The 18,640-nt window shown below is 42.9% G+C and overlaps 1 protein-coding gene across 5 annotated transcripts in view; it reads right to left on the bottom strand.

Annotated features, from left to right (window-relative positions):
- Nucleotides 1–1,508: 1,508 nt before the first annotated feature.
- LOC137632739 (uncharacterized MFS-type transporter YhjX-like) overlaps nt 1,509–18,640 on the bottom strand; it is a 67,652-nt gene continuing 50,520 nt past the window's right edge. For all 5 annotated transcript variants that reach the window (XM_068364814.1, XM_068364813.1, XM_068364816.1 and 2 more), the window contains 2 exons: nt 18,251–18,350; nt 1,509–1,639 (listed from right to left, as the gene is read on the bottom strand). In XM_068364814.1, the coding sequence (XP_068220915.1) occupies nt 1,602–1,639; nt 18,251–18,350 (138 nt within the window). In that variant the 3' untranslated portion in view covers nt 1,509–1,601. The remainder of the gene's footprint in view (nt 1,640–18,250; nt 18,351–18,640) is intronic.

Here is an 18,640-nt window from a genome sequence, read left to right as displayed (position 1 = left end):
TATAAAAATGTTTGGAAACATACACATATAAAAATGTTTGGAAACATACTGGTGTAGTAAAATCTACACACCATTATTATGTTGACTGGAAAGTAACTTTTCAATTTAATAGATTAAGAGGAGTCTATAAGAATCTATACAAAAAAAGAAAAGGAATACAGGTAGCCATAATTAAACTATTTCAACAAAAACTAAAAAGTGCCTAAGGTGGAAAGATATTTATATAAATTTTAACCTCAAAATATATTGTAGGGCAACAATTCAAATTATCTAACTTTTATTGAAATTCCTACTATGAATATTGATCCATACAATATTCAATATTACTGTAGGTTAACCATTTAAATTATTTAACCATTATTTGAAACCCTGCTATGAATATTGATTCATACAATATTCATTATCACAAGGGATCCAGGATTTTCTCTTACATGTCCATGTAGGTTAACAATTATGGTCTATTTGAAATAAAATACAGTACTACACCATTAAATGATCTAAAACATTTATGCCAATCGAACCCCATGAAAAGAAATTTAAATAATGTCTCAGCATTCAAAATTAATTAGATGTCAAACAATTTACGTATTCTAATATCAAAACCCTGCTTTGCTTTCTAATCTTAGCTCTAAAACTACTGTAGTCAATATACAAAAGCACCGATAGGAGATAAGCTGTTACAAATTAATTTAATCTTTGATAGACTTTATATGACTGCCCTTCAAAATCTAGTTCATTCAAAAAGAATTTACAGTCCTGTTAAGAACATTTACTCACATATTACAATCTATAATCTTGAAGTAAATTCTTTACAATATGTAAATTCCAACTCTGACAATTTCTATACAATTATGACACACTAAAAATAATAATTTAAATACTATTTCAGCATACGATTAGAACTAAGCATCATATGCTTTCTGTATTATTTTAATAAAATCTGTCACTTTTCTTTCAACCTACATCATAAAAAATTGGTCAACATGGATAAAAACAGTATCATTACGTCAAAGGAGCTACTGAATTATTTGAAGTATTGGATAAAATGTATTGCACACAAAAATATATATTGTATCATGGTTTTTGGTATCTTACATTATACAACTACAACCTTCACAGCTTTCAACCCAGTGAATATTAAAAAAAAAAAAACATAACACATATAACAATTTCATGTTTAGTAGAGCAATAAATTTTGAGTTAGATATCTAAGATTGCAAAGTAAAAGATGGCTGTAGTAAATATAATTTGGCAATGTATATATACTGTAGCCTCATAACCTAAGAAGTAATTAGTCGATCAATTTCCTAACAATTCTGTTTTTTTCATAATTTCTAACTGCTACACTCCATCAACAGTAAAAATTAAAAGCTATGTATCTTACGTACAATACTGGCTTCATGTATCACCTATAACTAATGTATCAACTTCCAATAAATATCTTCTGCTTTGTTTAAATAAATAATCTTAAAACATGTAAACCATTTTCTTATCAAATAATCAGCTCCCAGCATAAATACAGTACTGTACCATAAAAATAGCTCCTGAGCTCATTATTGATGAATGATAAAAATAAAAATGTGAAGCTTCCAAGGAACAGCTCAAAATCCCTCAGGCACTAGGAAAGTCATTCCAAAACCTGGAGAGAGAAGGATATCAAATTACAATAAAGATTTATACAAGACTTAATCAACAATTTTCCCTTTTAACATGGCTGCGCATTTACACTATCCCAAAAAAACAATCTTCCACACAAAAAAAATTGTATTACGTTGACTTAGAAAAACCTAAGAAAAATGCCAAAATTTATTCAACTAATATTCATCACTGACTTAAATAATTTATAAGATTATCAAAATGCAGGAGAAATTTTGGAGCATGACCTTTATCTTGGGAGAGTTAAGTGGAATATGTTATTTTTATAATAAAATGTTATTTTTATTAGTAAAATAAATTTTTGAATATACTTACCCGATAATCATGTAGCTGTCAACTCCGTTGCCCGACAGAATTCTATGGAGGGATACGCCAGCTATCACAATACTAGAAGGGGGTGTACTTACCAGCGCCACCTGTGGCCAGGTACTCAAGTACTTCTTGTTGACACCTCCTCAATTATTCCTCGGTCCACTGGTTCTCTATGGGGAGGAAGGGAGGGTCGATTAAATCATGATTATCGGGTAAGTATATTCAAAAATTTATTTTACTAATGAAAATAACATTTTTCAATATTAAACTTACCCGATAATCATGTAGCTGATTCACACCCAGGGGGGTGGGTGAAAAACCAGTGTACAAGACTAAAGGATAGCTAAGTATCCCGTATTTCATATAATCAGTTATCCACAATAACAATGAAATAATAAGTACCTGGTAAGGAAGTCGACTTGAACCGTTACTCTGCCTTTAATAAGATCGTCTTCCTTACTGAGCGCAGCGTTCCTCTTGGGAGGCTGAATCAACTCAAAGGTGCTAAAGTATACAGGGCTGCAACCCATACTAAAGGACCTCATCACAACCTTTAACCTCGGCGCTTCTCAAGAAAGAATTGACCACCCGCCAAATCAACAAGGATGTGGAAGGCTTCTTAGCCGACCGTACAACCCATAAAAAGTATTCAAGAGAAAGGTTAAAAGGTTATGGGATTATGGGAATGTAGTGGCTGAGCCCTCGCCTACTACTGCATTCGTTGCTACGAATGGTCCCAGGGTGTAGCAGTACTCGTAAAGAGACTGGACATCTTTGAGATAGAATGATGCGAACACTGACTTGCTTCTCCAATAGGTTGCATCCATAACACTCTGCAGAGAATGGTTCTGTTTGAAGGCCACTGAAGTAGCCACAGCTCCCACTTCATGTGTCCTTACCTTCAGCAAAGCAAGGTCTTCTTCCTTCAGATGAGAATGTGTTTCTCTAATCAGAAGCCTGAATAGTAAGAAACTGAGTTCTTAGAACTTGGAAAAGAAGGTTTCTTGATAGCACACTATAAGGCTTCTGATTGTCCTTGTAAAGGTTAAGACCTTTTTAGATAGTACCTAAGAGCTCTAACTGGGCAAAGTACTCTCTTCAGATCATTCCCCACCAAGTTGGACAGGCTTGGGATCTCGAACGACTTAGGCCAAGGACGTGAAGGAAGCTCGTTTAGCAAAAACCGAGCTGCAAGGAACATGTAGCCGTTTCAGATGTGAAAACAATGATCCTGCTGAAGGCGTGGATCTCACTTACTCTTTTAGCTGTTGTCAAGCACACGAGGAAAAGAGTTTTTAATGTGAGGTCCTAAAAAGAGGCTGATTGGAGAGGTTCAAATCTTGATGACATAAGGAACCTTAGGACCACGTCTAGATTCCAGCCTGGAGTGGACAACCGACGTTCCTTTGAGGTCTCAAAAGACCTAGGGAGGTCCTGTAGATCTTTGTTGGTGGAAAGATCCAAGCCTCTGTGGCGGAAAACCGCTGCCAACATACTTCTGTAACCCTTGATCGTAGGAGCTGAAAGGGATCTTACTTTCCTTAGATATAACAGGAAGTCAGCAATCTGGGTTACAGTGGTACTGGTTGAGGAAACTGCATTGGTCTTGTACCAGCTACGGAAGACTTCCCCTTGAGACTGATAGATTCTGAGAGTGGATGTTCTCCTTGCTTTGGCAATCGCTCTGGCTGCCTCCTTCGAAAAGCCCCTAGCTCTTGAGAGTCTTTCGAAAGTCTGAAGGCAGTCAGACGAAGAGCGTGGAGGATTGGGTGTACCTTCTTTACGTGAGGTAGACTTAGAAGGTTCACTCCTAGAGGAAGAGTCCTGGGAATGTCGACCAGCCATTGCAGTACCTCTAAGAACCATTCTCTCGCGGACCAGAGCGGAGCCAACCAACGTCAGCCGTGTCCCTTTGTGAGAGGAGAACTTCTGAAGTACCCTGTTGACAATCTTGAACGGCGGGAATGCATACAGGTCGAGATGGAACCAATCCAGCAGAAAAGCATCCACGTGAACTGCTGCTGGGTCTGGAATCGGAGAACAATACAACAGGAGTCTCTAGGTTATCGAGGTAGTGAACAGATCTATGGTTGGCTGACCCCACAGGGCCCAAAGTCTGTTGCAAACATTCTTGAGAAGGGTCCACTCTGTGGGGATGACCTGACCCTTCCGTCTGAGGTGATCTGCCATGACATTCATACCGCCCTGAATGAACCTCGTTACCAGTTAGCTTTCGATCTTTAGACCAGATGAGTAGGTCCCTTGCGATCTAGAACAACTTCCACGAAAGAGTCCCTCCCTGCTTGAAGATGTAAGCCAGGGCTGTGGTGTTGTCAGAGTCCACCTCCACCACTTTGTTAAGCTGGAGGGACTTGAAGTTTATCAAGGCCAGAATAACCGTCAACAACTCCTTGCAAATGATGTGAAGTGTCCTTTGCTCCTGATTCCATGTTCCCGAGCATTCTTGTCCGTCCAAAGTCGCACCCCAGCCCGTGTCTGATGCGTCCGAGAGGAGACGGCGGTCGTGTTTCTGAACAGCCAAAGGTAGACTTCCTTGAGAAGAAAGCTGTTCTTACACCACGCGAGAGAAGACCTCCTCTCTTCGGAAACAGGAACTGAGACCGTCTCTAGCGTCATGTCCTTTATCCAGTGAGCAGCTAGATGATACTGAAGGGGGGGGGAGGTGGAGTCTCCCTAACACGATGAACAGGGCCAGCGATGAAAGTGTCCCTGTTAGACTCATCCACTACCTGACTGAGCATCGGTTCCTTCTCAGCATGCTCTGGATGCATTCTAGGGCTTGGAAGATCCTTGGGGCCGACGGAAAAGTCCGAAAAGCTCGACTCTGAAGATCCATACCCAAGGAGACAATGGTCTGGGATGGAACGAGCTGAGACTCCTCAAAATTGACCAGGAGGCCCAGTTCCTTGGTCAGATCCATAGTCCATTTGAAAATCTCCAGACAGCGACGACTTGTGGGAGCTCTTAAAAGCCAGTCGTCTGACGGAGCCGGACACAAGATCATGATACTGCTGCACAGTCTGTGAACTGTCAATCATGGGCAAGCGAGGAAGTACAGTGACAACCCGAATCTGTCAAGACTGTCTGGGTCGTACAGACAACTCCTTATCGGGTTGCTGAGGTTGCCGCACTGCGTCACAACAAGTCACTTCTGTTGGTTGTTAAACGTCTTCCCCGTGACACATTGACTCCGTAAACAAAAAATCCTCTAACAAGGACTAAGCTTGGACTGCATGTCTTGCAACACAGCTCAAGGTCTATGGGAGCAGGTGTGGTAACAGACGGGATTAGCGACTGAAGTGGAACCATTACCTTCCCTGGAAGCATGTTATGCTTAAATAAAAGTCCATAAGAGGCTATGCAGCTAAAGGCTCCCTCCAAATGACAGAGTCCTCAAGGGAATATCAGAAGGAGGGAGAAAAGAACTTTCTCATCTACAGGGACCATATCCTAGAAAAGCTAAGTTCTCTCAGTGAGGGTTCACTGGTGCCAAAGCAGCAGACTAGAAGGCAACGTTATGAAACTGCTTGACAGTCTAGTGAGTTGGCAACAACCAAAGATGTGTGACTGAGAAGCATGCGGTAAGGTATGCAGAGCATGTTGTATGCAGAGTATGCTGAATGCAGAGCATGCTGTATGTAGAGCATGTTGTATGCAGAGCATGCTGAATGCAGAGCATGCTGTATGCAGAGCATGTTGTATGCAGAGCATGCTGAATGCAGAGCATGCTGTATGCAGAGCATGTTGTATGCAGAGCATGCTGTATGTAGAGCATGTTGTATGCAGAGCATGCTGAATGCAGAGCATGCTGTATGCAGAGCATGTAGTATGCAGAGCATGCTGTAAGCAGAGCATGCTGTATGTAGAGCATGCTGTAAGGTAAGCAGAGCGTGTGCATGGCGTTTAACATTTCTCAGAAATTCCATGACCAGTGCTAGAGTGCTTTATGCATGCTTGCATGGGGTTTAAATATCAACATAATATTTACCTTACATTCATAACTCATGATTCATATTTTTTGCCATATTCTGCGATATTGTTAAAAATATATTGCAAGGAATACAAATATATTTTTATAAGTAATACAAATAACCTCCATTATCATAAGGTTTGAAAATGGAGGTAAGGTATGCTGAACAGCAGAGTCAGAACGAGCTGGAACAACAATAGTTGTGGTTTCCTCTTCAAGACTCTGTTGAGGGAACACCTGAGGCTCAGTCTGCAAAGGCTGATCAAAGGAAGTAGCAGAAGGTAGGCGCATGGGTGGAGGAGGCTGACTCCTGGCATGAGTGGCTGAACCCAAGGGTTGCGCTTGCTGAGCGGTTGGCGGAAGCGGAGTAGCAAGTTCCTGTTCCTGTGGTGTGAGCGGAGCGCGATGAGGTAGAGGCTGCGCAGAACAAGGTAAATGTCTCGCAAGCTGAGGCTCCTGAGGCGCAAGGCTAAGGTGTAGTGGTGCTTGCCTTGTGGAGGGTTGAGCTCGCTGCAGCGAGAGCTGAGGAGACTGACTCAAGGACGGGAGAGGTTGTTGTACCTCAACCGAGTGTTGCATCACTGGTGGAGCAGCAAGTGGAGGCGGAGGAAGAGAGGTATAATCCTCCTGATCCCATTGTAAAGGTTGCCTTAAAGAAGGCGGAGGCTGAACACCACTGGGAACAGCAAACTCAGAACGTGGCTCAACATCGTACGCCTGGCAGGTGGTACTGCGATCAGGCGGAGCGAGCGCAGGCGGAGGGAGTGTAGGCGGAGACGGAGGCGCAACACTCTCAGCCCGACACTCACGCATCAAGACCGAAAGTTGTGACTGCATGGACTGCAGTAGAGTCAACTTGGGGTCGGCAGACACTAAGGTCTGCTGAGGTAAAGCCTTAACAGCAGAGATCTGTTGCGGCAGAACCTTACTCCTCTTAGGCGGAGTGCATTCAACTGATGACTGAGGAGAGTCAGAGCTAACCCAATGACTGCATCCGGGGTGTTGAACTCTAACTTCGTACGTCTGGCATAGGTCTGGACTTTACGTTTAAGAGGTCTTGAGACCTGAGACCAGCGTTTTCTCCCCTAAATTTCTTCTGCAGACGAGCAAAATAAGGGCTCAATCGTCTGCGGGTGGGAGTGACGGTCTCGGTAAGACACGCCCACAACCACCGAGGATACTTCTGTGCGCCGATCAAGGCCTGCTGAACCCTTATGCCCTTCGACATTGCTTCTCCCCTGGGCTTGGGAGCTTGCAAGAGGTCCCGGACTGGGAGGACGACTGGCGCGCACAGAAGTACCCTCACGCACAACACTGACACACATTGCGCTAATCACTTATCACTTTGATTTTCTGTTTGCACTTATTTCACTGAACTCGAAACTTTAAGTGGTTTGTACCTGAAACACGCAATTCTATCCTTTCTCAAAAGTTAGTAATTGCGAAAACAGAATTACAATGTAACAGAAAAATCTAATGAAAGATAATTCAGTGGCTGGAAAGAGACTAAACACTAGATCACTCTAGAAACGTTTACTTTCTTCCCCTAAAGAGACTAGGGAGAAGAGCAAAAACGATAACGACGTTACTCGTACGCCTGGCAGGCTTGAATGAAACGTTTATCCTCCTCTTTCTCCCTCCGTCTCTATCTCTCTCTCTCTCTCTCTCTCTCTTGACTTAGAACCTGAGAGAAGAGCCCAATCATATATATCGTTAAAACATATTATTGTTAAAGGAAAAAACTGAAATATTTCCCAAAATGAAAAGTTCCTTTATTAGGATCAAAACCATTAAGTTAAGAAAGAATGAACAAAACGCTAGACACGGTTACTCTTACTGCAACGTGAAACCGTGAAAATTCTTTCTCTATCGTAACGATATCGTCAACAACTGCAGAGACAAAACAAAACGTTAGTTCAACTTTGAAAACAGTACTAGACTATCAAAGAAATTCTTTCAAAGACATTAAAATAGCATAATATGTTAACAGGTAAAACCGAAATGACGGGCTCAATGTTAATTAACTTCGGTACCAAGAAAAGACCGCCTACTATTAGGAAGGTCGAATATAAACAAATATAAAAATTAATTTTAATAAGTTTATAATAAAAGGAAGTTAATCGAAGAGGCCTATAAGAGGCGGAGAGATATAAAATAAATCTATAACTTTTGTTAAGCAAAATTAAGAAAGAGAGTCTATACTCTCTTAGACACCAACACTTCCGTCTAAGGGAAGGGTCGGCCATTGAAAGGTGAAAGAGAGTTCATACTCTCTTCGTCACCATAATTAATCAAATTAATTCCAAAAGCTAACTAAGCTAATATAGAAGTTTCCAGTAAAGCGACAGCCGAAATCAAAGAGAAATACTTCACCAAAGTCGTGAAAATACTCCAAGAACATAAGCGTATCCCAGAACGTCTTGCCGGAAGCACGACAGAGGAATAATTGAGGAGGTGTCAACAAGAAGTACTTGAGTACCTGGCCACAGGTGGCGCTGGTAAGTACACCCCCTTCTAGTATTGTGATAGCTGGCGTATCCCTCCATAGAATTCTGTCGGGCAACGGAGTTGACAGCTACATGATTATCGGGTAAGTTTAATATTGAAAAATAAATTTTTGAATATACTTACCCGGTGATTATATAAGCTGCAGCTCTGCTGCTCGACAGAAAACTCTACGTTCAAAATCCGCCAGCGATCGCCATGCAGGTAGGGGGTGTACATCAACAGCGCCATCTGTCGGGCAGGTACTCAGTACTCAATGTAAACACAGAACTCAATTTTCTCCTCGGTCCACTGGGTCTCTATTGGGGAGGAAGGGAGGGTCCTTTAATATATAATCACCGGGTAAGTATATTCAAAAATTTATTTTATTATAAAAATAACATTTTTCAATATTAAACTTAGCCGGTGATTATATAAGCTGAATCACACCCAGGGGGGTGGGTAGAGACCAGCAATAATTGTTTACATTATTATGAGCTAAGGATTTTTTATTTCATTTTAGCAGTTATTCAAAATAACAAACATAAAATAAATAAGTACCTGGTAAGGAAGTCGACTTGAACAATTACTCTGCCTTTTTAAGTACGTCTTCCTTACGGAGCCTCGCGATCCTCTTAGGATGCTGAGCGACCCCTAGGAGCTGAAGTATCAAGGGTTGCAACCCATACTACAGGACCTCATCAAAACCTCTAATCTAGGCGCTTCTCAAGAAAAGAATTTGACCACCCGCCAAATCAACCAGGATGCGAAAGGCTTCTTAGCCTTCCGGACAACCCAAAAACAACAATAAAAAACATTTCAAGAGAAAGATTAAAAAGGTTATGGAATTAGGGGAATGTAGTGGTTGAGCCCTCACCCACTACTGCACTCGCTGCTACGAATGGTCCCAGGGTGTAGCAGTTCTCGTAAAGAGACTGGACATCTTTAAGATAAAAAGACGCGAACACTGATTTGCTTCTCCAATAGGTTGCGTCCATTATACTCTGCAGAGATCTATTTTGTTTAAAGGCTACTGAAGTTGCGACAGCTCTAACTTCATGTGTCCTTACCCTCAGCAAAGCTTGGTCTTCCTCACTCAGATGGGAATGAGCTTCTCGTATCAACAGTCTGATATAATAAGATAAGGCATTCTTTGACATGGGCAAAGAAGGTTTCTTAATAGAACACCATAAAGCTTCTGACTGTCCTCGTAAAGGTTTAGTTCGTTTTAAATAGAACTTAAGAGCTCTAACAGGGCATAAGACTCTTTCTAGTTCATTTCCAACCATATTTGAAAGGCTTGGAATATCGAACGATTTCGGCCAAGGACGAGATGGTAGCTCGTTTTTGGCTAGAAAACCAAGCTGTAAAGAACATGTAGCCGTTTCAGATGAAAATCCGATGTTCCTGCTGAAGGCGTGAATCTCACTGACTCTTTTAGCTGTGGCCAAGCAAACCAGGAAAAGAGTCTTTAAAGTGAGATCTTTAAAGGAGGCTGATTGTAGCGGCTCGAAGCTTTCTGACATAAGGAATCTTAGTACCACGTCTAAATTCCAACCAGGTGTAGCCAAACGACGCTCCTTCGTGGTCTCAAAAGACTTAAGGAGGTCCTGTAGATCTTTGTTGTTGGAAAGATCTAAGCCTCTGTGACGGAAGACTGATGCCAACATGCTTCTGTAACCTTTGATCGTGGGAGCTGAAAGAGATCTTTCTTTCCTCAGATATAATAGGAAGTCAGCTATTTGGGTTACAGAGGTACTGGTCGAGGATACTGATACTGACTTGCACCAGTTTCGGAAGACTTCCCACTTCGACTGGTAGACTCTAAGAGTGGATGTCCTCCTTGCTCTAGCAATCGCCCTGGCTGCCTCCTTCGAAAAGCCTCTAGCTCTAGAGAGTCTTTCGATAGTCTGAAGGCAGTCAGACGAAGAGCGTGGAGGCCTTGGTGTACCTTCTTTACGTGTGGCTGACGTAGAAGGTCCACCCTTAGAGGAAGAGTTCTGGGAACGTCCACCAGCCATTGAAGTACCTCGGTGAACCATTCTCTCGCGGGCCAGAGGGGAGCAACTAACGTCAACCTTGTCCCTTCGTGAGAGGCGAACTTCTGCAGTACCTTGTTGACAATCTTGAACGGGGGGAATGCATAAAGGTCTAGATGTGACCAATCCAGTAGAAAGGCATCTATATGAACTGCTGCTGGGTCCGGGATTGGTGAGCAATATATTGGGAGCCTCTTGGTCATCGAGGTTGCGAAGAGATCTATGGTAGGCTGGCCCCATGTGGCCCAGTCTCTTGCACACATCCTTGTGTAGGGTCCACTCTGTTGGAATGATTTGTCCCTTCCGACTGAGGCAATCTGCCATGACATTCAAGTGGCCTTGGATGAACCTCGTTACTAGTGAAAGGGTTAGATCTTTTGACCAGGTGAGGAGGTCCCTTGCGATCTCGTACAACGTCATAGAATGGGTCCCTCCTTGCTTGGAGATGTACGCCAAAGCCGTGGTGTTGTCCGAGTTTACCTCCACCACTTTGCCTTGAAGGAGGGACTTGAAGCTTTTCAAGGCCAGATGAACTGCGAGTAGCTCCTTGCAGTTGATATGTAACGTTCTTTGATGCGAGTTCCAAGTTCCCGAGCATTCCCGACCGTCTAAAGTCGCACCCCAGCCCGTGTCCGATGCGTCCGAGAAGAGAACGTGGTTGGGGGTCTGAACAGCCAGGGGAAGACCCTCTCTGAGGCTGATACTGTCCTTCCACCAAGTCAGGGACGACTTCATCTTCTCGGAAATGGGGATCGAGACCGCTTCTAGCGTCTTGTCCTTTTTCCAGTAAACAGCTAGGTGAAATTGAAGGGGACGGAGGTGTAGTCTCCCTAACGAAACGAACTGTTCCAGGGATGATAGCGTCCCTATCAGACTCATCCACTGTCTGACTGAACATCGTTCCCTCTTCAGCATGTTCTGGATGCATACCTGGGCTTGACTTGTTCTGGGGGCCGACGGAAAAGCCCGAAAAGCTTGACTGTGAATCTCCATCCCTAAATACACAATAGTTTGGGATGGGACCAGTTGAGACTTTTCTATATTGACCAGGAGACCCAATTCCTTGATCAGATCTAGAGTCCACTTTAGATTCTCCAGACAGCGACGACTGGAAGAGGCTCTTAGAAGCCAGTCGTCCAAATAGAGGGAGGCTCTGATGTCCGCTAAATGAAGGAATTTGGCTATATTCCTCATCAGCCTCGTAAACACAAGAGGAGCTGTGCTTAGGCCAAAGCACAGGGCTTGAAATTGGTAGATAACCTTTTCGTAAACGAACCTCAGAAAAGGTTGGGAGTCTGGGTGGATGGGGACGTGAAAGTATGCGTCCCTTAGGTCTAAAGAGACCATCCAGTCTTCCTTTCTGACCGCTGCTAGAACAGACTTTGTGGTCTCCATGGCGAACGTCTGCTTTGTGACAAAGACATCCAGCGCACTGACGTCTAGCACCGGCCTCCACCCACCTGTCTTCTTTGCCACTAAGAAGAGACGGTTGTAGAAGCCCGGGGATTGATGGTCCCGGACTTTGACTACCGCTCCCTTTTCTAGTAAGAGAGACACCTCCTGCTTCAAAGCTTGTCTCTTGTGTTCCTCTCTGTACCTGGGAGAGAGATCGATGGGACACGTTGCTAGAGGGGGTTTGCGGACAAACGGGATCTTGTACCCTTCTCTGAGCAGCTTCACAGATTGTGCATCTGCACCTCTTGCCTCCCAGGTCTGCCAGAAGTTCTTGAGTCTGGCTCCCACTGCTGTCTGAAGAAGGAGGCAGTCAGACTCTGCCTTTAAAGGAGTTGGTACCTTTCTTCTTCCCACGTCTCCCTTCGGCACGAGCACCTCCTCTGCTGGAGGCTCTGCCACGAAAGGGCGGAATGAATCTGGACGCTGGAGTGTCCATCCTGGGTCTTGACACGGAAGGCAAAGGGGTGGCTTTGCGGGCAGAGGACGCAACCAGGTCATGGGTGTCCTTCTGAATCAAAGAGGCAGCAATCTCCTTAATTAAGTCCTCTGGAAAAAGGCACTTAGAGAGGGGAGCAAAAAGGAGTTCAGATCTCTGACATGGTGTTACTCCAGCTGACAGGAAAGAGCAAAGGTTCTCCCGTTTCTTGAGGACCCCGGATACGAACGAAGCCGCAAGTTCACTAGATCCGTCTCGTATGGCCTTGTCCATGCAGGACATTATGAGCAAGGAAGATTCCTTGTCAGACGGGGAGATCTTCCTGCTCAAAGCTCCCAGACACCAGTCCAAAAAGTTAAAGACCTCGAAGGCTCTAAACACTCCTTTCAACAGATGGTCTAAGTCCGTAGGAGACCAGCATATCTTAGAGCGTCTCATGGCTAGCCTGCGGGGAGAGTCTACCAGGCTTGAGAAGTCGCCCTGGGCAGAGGCAGGAACTCCCAAGCCGAGAACTTCTCTCGTGGCATACCAGACGCTCGATCTGGAGGAGAGTCTCGCAGGGGGAAACGAAAACGCTGTCTTCCCTAGGTCCTTTTTGGACTGCATCCAGTCTCCTAAAACCCGTAAAGCTCTCTTGGACGAGCGGGCGAGGACGAGTTTCGTAAAGGCAGGCGCGGATGACTGCGTACCTGAAGCAAACTCTGATGGAGGGGAGCGTGGGGCCGCAGACACAAACTGGTCCGGATACGTCTCTTTGAACAGAGCAAGAACTTTCCTAAAGTCCAAAGAGGGTTGCGTGGTCTTGGGTTCATCAAGGTCCGTATGTGGGTCATCAATGTGGGCCGCGTCGTCATCATCAGAGAGTCCATCATCTGAGAACTGAGGAGGAAGCGGCAAAGGAGTAGGAATCGGCTGGTCAGCTGAGTCCGGCAGCACGGGTGCACGCGTGACTGAACCGGACGCAACGTCATGGAACTGTTGCCCAGTCTGTGAACTGGCAACAACCATAGCAGCGCGGGGACGCATAGCGTCTACTCCAGACTGTGTAGTCTGATGTGGGCGAGCAGAGGTAACCACAATGGGTTGCGGAGGTTGACGCACCGCGTCAAAACAAAACAACTTAGACTGTTGTTGTACCTCGCGAACGTCAACGGAAGGTTCCGTGCGTCGCTGAACGTCAACATGCGGCTAGCAGCGCATGGGTGGCGGGACTCTCTTAGCTGGAGTGCGGTCGAAGGTTGCCTCAGCGTCCACAGGACGCACAACCGTGGGTGGTTGTAGGCTAGAGGTTGGTGCAGCGTCAACCTTCTCCGCACGAAAGTCCTGCATCAATGACGTTAACTGAGCCTGCATGGTCTGCAGCAAAGACCACTTAGGGTCTACAGGAGCAGGTGCGGCAACAGACGGTGTGACTGCCTGATGCGGTACCGCTTTGCCTCTCTTAGGAGGTGAGCAGTCGTCGGAAGACTGCAGCGAGTCCGAACTGACCCAGTGGCTACAACTGGGCCGTTGGACTTGAGCGGAAGGGACCGACTTGCGCTTAAGAGGCCGCGAGACCTTGGTCCATGGTTTCTTACGAGAAACCTCTTCCGCAGACGAGGAATAAATGGGCTCACTCGTCTTAGTGTGGGTGGGGCGATCTTGGGTAGATACGCCCGAAACCACGGAGGGAACGTCTGTTCGCTGATTAAAGCCTCTCGAACCCTTTGGTCGTACGACATTGCTTCTCCCCTGGGCTTGGGAGCTTGCAAGAGGTCCCGGACTGGGAGGACGACAGGCACGAACAGACGAACCCTCAAGCGCAACACTATCCACAACACTATCACTCACTTTATCACCCACTGCACTCTTACACTTCAGCTCCTTGACGTCTGCCATGAGCTGGTTGCGGTCACTAGCCAAGGACTCGACTCTCTCACCCAGAGCTTGGATGGCACGCATCATATCTGCCATCGAAGGTTGTTGAGTGCTAGAAGGGGGATCAGGAGCAACCACTACAGGGGAAGGAATAGGTTGTGGGGCAAGAGGAGAGGAAAATTCAACGGAGCGAGACGAACTTCTCCTGACTCTATCTCTCTCTAGCCTACGTGTATATTTAAGGAATTCGATGAAATCGAATTCCGAAAGCCCAACGCATTCCTCACATCGATCTTCCAATTGGCAGACTTTATCCCGACAATTGGAACAAACGGTGTGAGGATCGATAGAGGCCTTCGGAAGACGCCTTGAACAGTCCCTAGCATTACACTTCCTGAATTTAGGGACTTGAGAAGGGTCAGCCATTTTGAATTAGTCAAGTGGGGAATTCAAAAACTATCCAAAGTCATCAACAAATAATCCGATATCAACAAAAGAATGCAAGGATGTATTGAAGATAAAGCCTGCAAAGCGAAAGCTCAAAACCAGAAATGTGTACTTCACCAAAAAGATGTGAAAACCAATCCAGTTAGCAACAGCGAATTAGTAGGTCTTGCCGGTAGCACGACAGAGAGAAAATTGAGTTCTGTGTTTACATTGAGTACTGAGTACCTGCCCGACAGATGGCGCTGTTGATGTACACCCCCTACCTGCATGGCGATCGCTGGCGGATTTTGAACGTAGAGTTTTCTGTCGAGCAGCAGAGCTGCAGCTTATATAATCACCGGCTAAGTTTAATATTGAAAAATATTTCTTTATATTTATAAAACAAAATTTGATAACATGAAAGCACTACCATCAATGCAATTGTAAAATCAGAGAAAATTAAATAAAGAGAATAGAAGTCATATTTTCTAAACTAGAAAAGTGGTTTTGAAGAAGGAACCAATCACAGCACCTCCAATGATGAAATAATCTGCTAACTGATGACATGTCCCCCACTGAGAACCAATAACAATACAGGCGACAATGCTTACCAAGGCATTTTTGCTTGCCCAACAACATCTTTCCATTCCAAAATCAAGTCTCAGTTATCTCCTTTTTCCCATAAAAAGTCTAGGGAGGTGGATGGGAAACTACACAGCACATCCCAAAAATAGGTTTTTCCTCTGTCATAAGAATACTACCTCTAGTGTTATGGGGTCCTTTGACTGGCCACACAGTACTACATTGGATCCTGCTCTCTGGTTATGGTTTACTTTTCCTTTGCCTACACATACACCCAATAGTCTGGCCTATTCTTTACAGATTCTCCTCTGTCCTCATACACCTGACAACACTGAGATTACCAAACAATTCTTCTTCACCCAAGGGGTTAACTACTGCACTGTAATTGTTCAGTGGCTACTTTCCTCTAGGTAAGGGTAGAAGAGAGTCTTCTAGGAGAACTCCAAAATCAAACCATTGTTCTCTAGTCTTGGATAGTGCCATAGCCTGTGTACCATGGTCTTCCAATGTCTTAGGTTAGAGTTCTCTTGCTTGAGGATAGACTCGGGCACACTATTCTATTTTATTTCTCTTCCTCTTGTTTTGTTAAAGTTTTTATAATTTATATAGGAAATATTCATTTTAATATTGTTACTGTTCTTAAAATATTTTATTTTTCCTTGTTTCCTTTCTGCACTGGGCTATTTTCCCTGTTGGGGATCCTGGGCTAAGGTTACATTCACTAGGCTGTAAGACTGAAATATAAAGAGGGTTCTGCCTCAGTATGAGTTTATGATTAGGGCCAAAAAAAGATCCTGAGCCATTACCAAATGACAGCCAGGAATGTGTTGTTCACTACAGAATGCTGCAAGTTCACCAACTCTTGGTCCCAAGAGTAAGACTATTGAAAATATTGCCTCCTGATGTAGCCATTTGAAAGTATTGTTATATAGTTTGACCAAAAATTCAAGCACTCTATCAAGTAACCAGGTCACCAAAGGAGCTGTAATGGTATCATATGTGACCGTGTTTCCGTTATCAAAACAAACAAGTGAATAACATAGTTTGCATTTACACTACCATCTAGCAATAATATTTAGATATAGTATGCATCACCTCCAGTGTTAGTATTAGTTCCTGGTGGGTGTCGTGTCATGGGTTAGCAGACAAATCCATCATTGCAGGTGTTGTGACGGGTTCAATAATCCGAACTTGTAGGTTTTCCTTATACACACCGAGTACTGTACGTGCTTTACAAGTTTGTAGGGAACACAATATTTTTTTGGTATATGCTGTATTGACACTGAGTTCTAGTTTTAATAGTTATTATCATTATTAGCTAAGCTACAACCCAGTTGGAAGAGGTGTATGCTATAAGGCCAAGGCTCCAACAGGGGAAAAGAGCCAAGTGAGGAAGGGAAATAAGGAAATAAATAAAGTACATGAGACGTAATAATTAAAGAATATAAAATATTTTAAAATCAGTAACTACATTAAAATAGATCTGACTTATATAATAAACTATGAAGGAGATTTATGCAAGCCTGTTCAACATGAAAACTATCGTTGCAAGTTTGAACTCCTGAAGCTCTGTTGACTTAACCCCCTGATTAGGAAGATCAATTCACAATCTGGTCACAACTGGAATAAAGCTTCCAGTATATTGTATAGTGTTTAGCCATATGATGGAGAAGGCAAAACTTAGAATTAGCTGCATACCTAGTAATATGAACAAGATGGTACAGTCCTGGAAGACGTGAATGCAAAAGATGGTCAGAATTATGAAAAATCTTATGCAACATGCATAATGAATTATCTGAATGACGGTGCCAGTGATTAACATTCAGATTGGGAATAAGAAATTTAATAGACAGCAAGTTTATGTCCAACAAATTAAGAGAGTCAGCAGCTGAAGACCAGACAGGAGTTCAGTATTAAAAAGAGTAGAATGAAGGAATTAAAACTTATCTTCAGAATAGATTGATCATCAAATATCGTAAAACTTTCTCAATAAGCCAATTTTTTGTGCAATTAAAGAAACAGACCAAATGTGTTTTTGAAAAGGATTTCTATCTACAGTAGTTGAAGAATCATTATCAATGCAGAGATCTGGATGTTGAGAAGCCCCTGTCCTCAACCTTCTTACAATCATACTTTGTATTTTGTGAGAGTTCAACTTCATCCCTCATAATTTGCACCATGCACTAATTTTAACTTGATCTCTATTAAGGGATTCAACAGCCCCAGATCTAAATTCAGGAGATGAAATTGGGGCAAAGAGTGTGTTTCCTGAGCCAAACATGTATATATTGTATAAAAAGCACTATAACCCTTAAAAAAAATATAAAATAACAAAATGTATTAATTCGATTTCACATGGCCAATATCCACGAAGCCTGAGCTTCTCAACCTTAGAATCAAAATCAAAGGTTTTCTCTCTCAACAGCTACACAGTATTCGTCCCTTCCAGGGACCGATGGTTCTTTAAACCTACCCAAGACTTTTATCTCATCCTGTCAAAGTCGTTAAAGACCTTGTATAAACTTCAATATTCCAGTGTAATAGCAGGAATGAAGGAATTTATGTAACTCACAGGTAAATTTGAAAATGAAAAAATTCATCATTAAAATTCTGTTTATCTAGATGGAGTTTACCTGTGTTACATAGCCGACTACCATACTTATTAGGTAATGGGAAAGAGATAATGAAATAATTTTAAACTTGAATTTTCACAATAACTTAAAAAATCTAACTCCATAATTCTAACACCATTCTACATAATATGCAATTACCATGGAAAAAAAGTGAATAATTCTATCATATCTACATGCACCAAACATCATATGAAGATTTATGACTTCTAATAACAACCTATTAATATAAGATTTAGCAAAAAGAATGAATACTATACAGTACCTTCATAATCCTTAAGTTTTTACTTTTATTTCAAGGACTAAAAGTTAATTTCGTAGATATTAGATATGTGACTCGGGAAAGTTTCATCAAAATATCTAAAATCCTTGATCTACTTACTTAGTGAGAGAACAGCTGCTATCGTTAAAAAGCACCCAGTGTATCCAACAGCAAGCAACATAGTTTGGTTCACAGTTGCTATTAACGGTCCTGATATTGCCTTTGAAACCAAAAAAATTCAATTTCAGTACAAGGTAACAGTTGCTACTAGTGCATCTCTTAAACTATGCAGATTAATAGATACTTCAAGTGTCAGTGCAGTACAATAGATGAAATAAAAAGAGCTGTCAGACAGCAATTTTACAGCAAAAGATCCTTACATAATTCTACTTATAAAAATACGAATAACAAGATCAATAATACGGATTACAAAGATGCAAACCTTAAAAATGCAAACTATAAAATCAATGTAACATATGCTATTGCCAAGAAGAATAAAAGTTGTCTTTG

This window comes from Palaemon carinicauda, chromosome 42, assembly GCF_036898095.1.
Source record: "Palaemon carinicauda isolate YSFRI2023 chromosome 42, ASM3689809v2, whole genome shotgun sequence".
NCBI classification, from domain to species: Eukaryota; Metazoa; Arthropoda; class Malacostraca; order Decapoda; family Palaemonidae; genus Palaemon; species Palaemon carinicauda.
The sequence above is the reverse complement of the archived record's forward strand: the minus strand, read 5'-3'. Positions and strand labels throughout refer to the sequence as shown.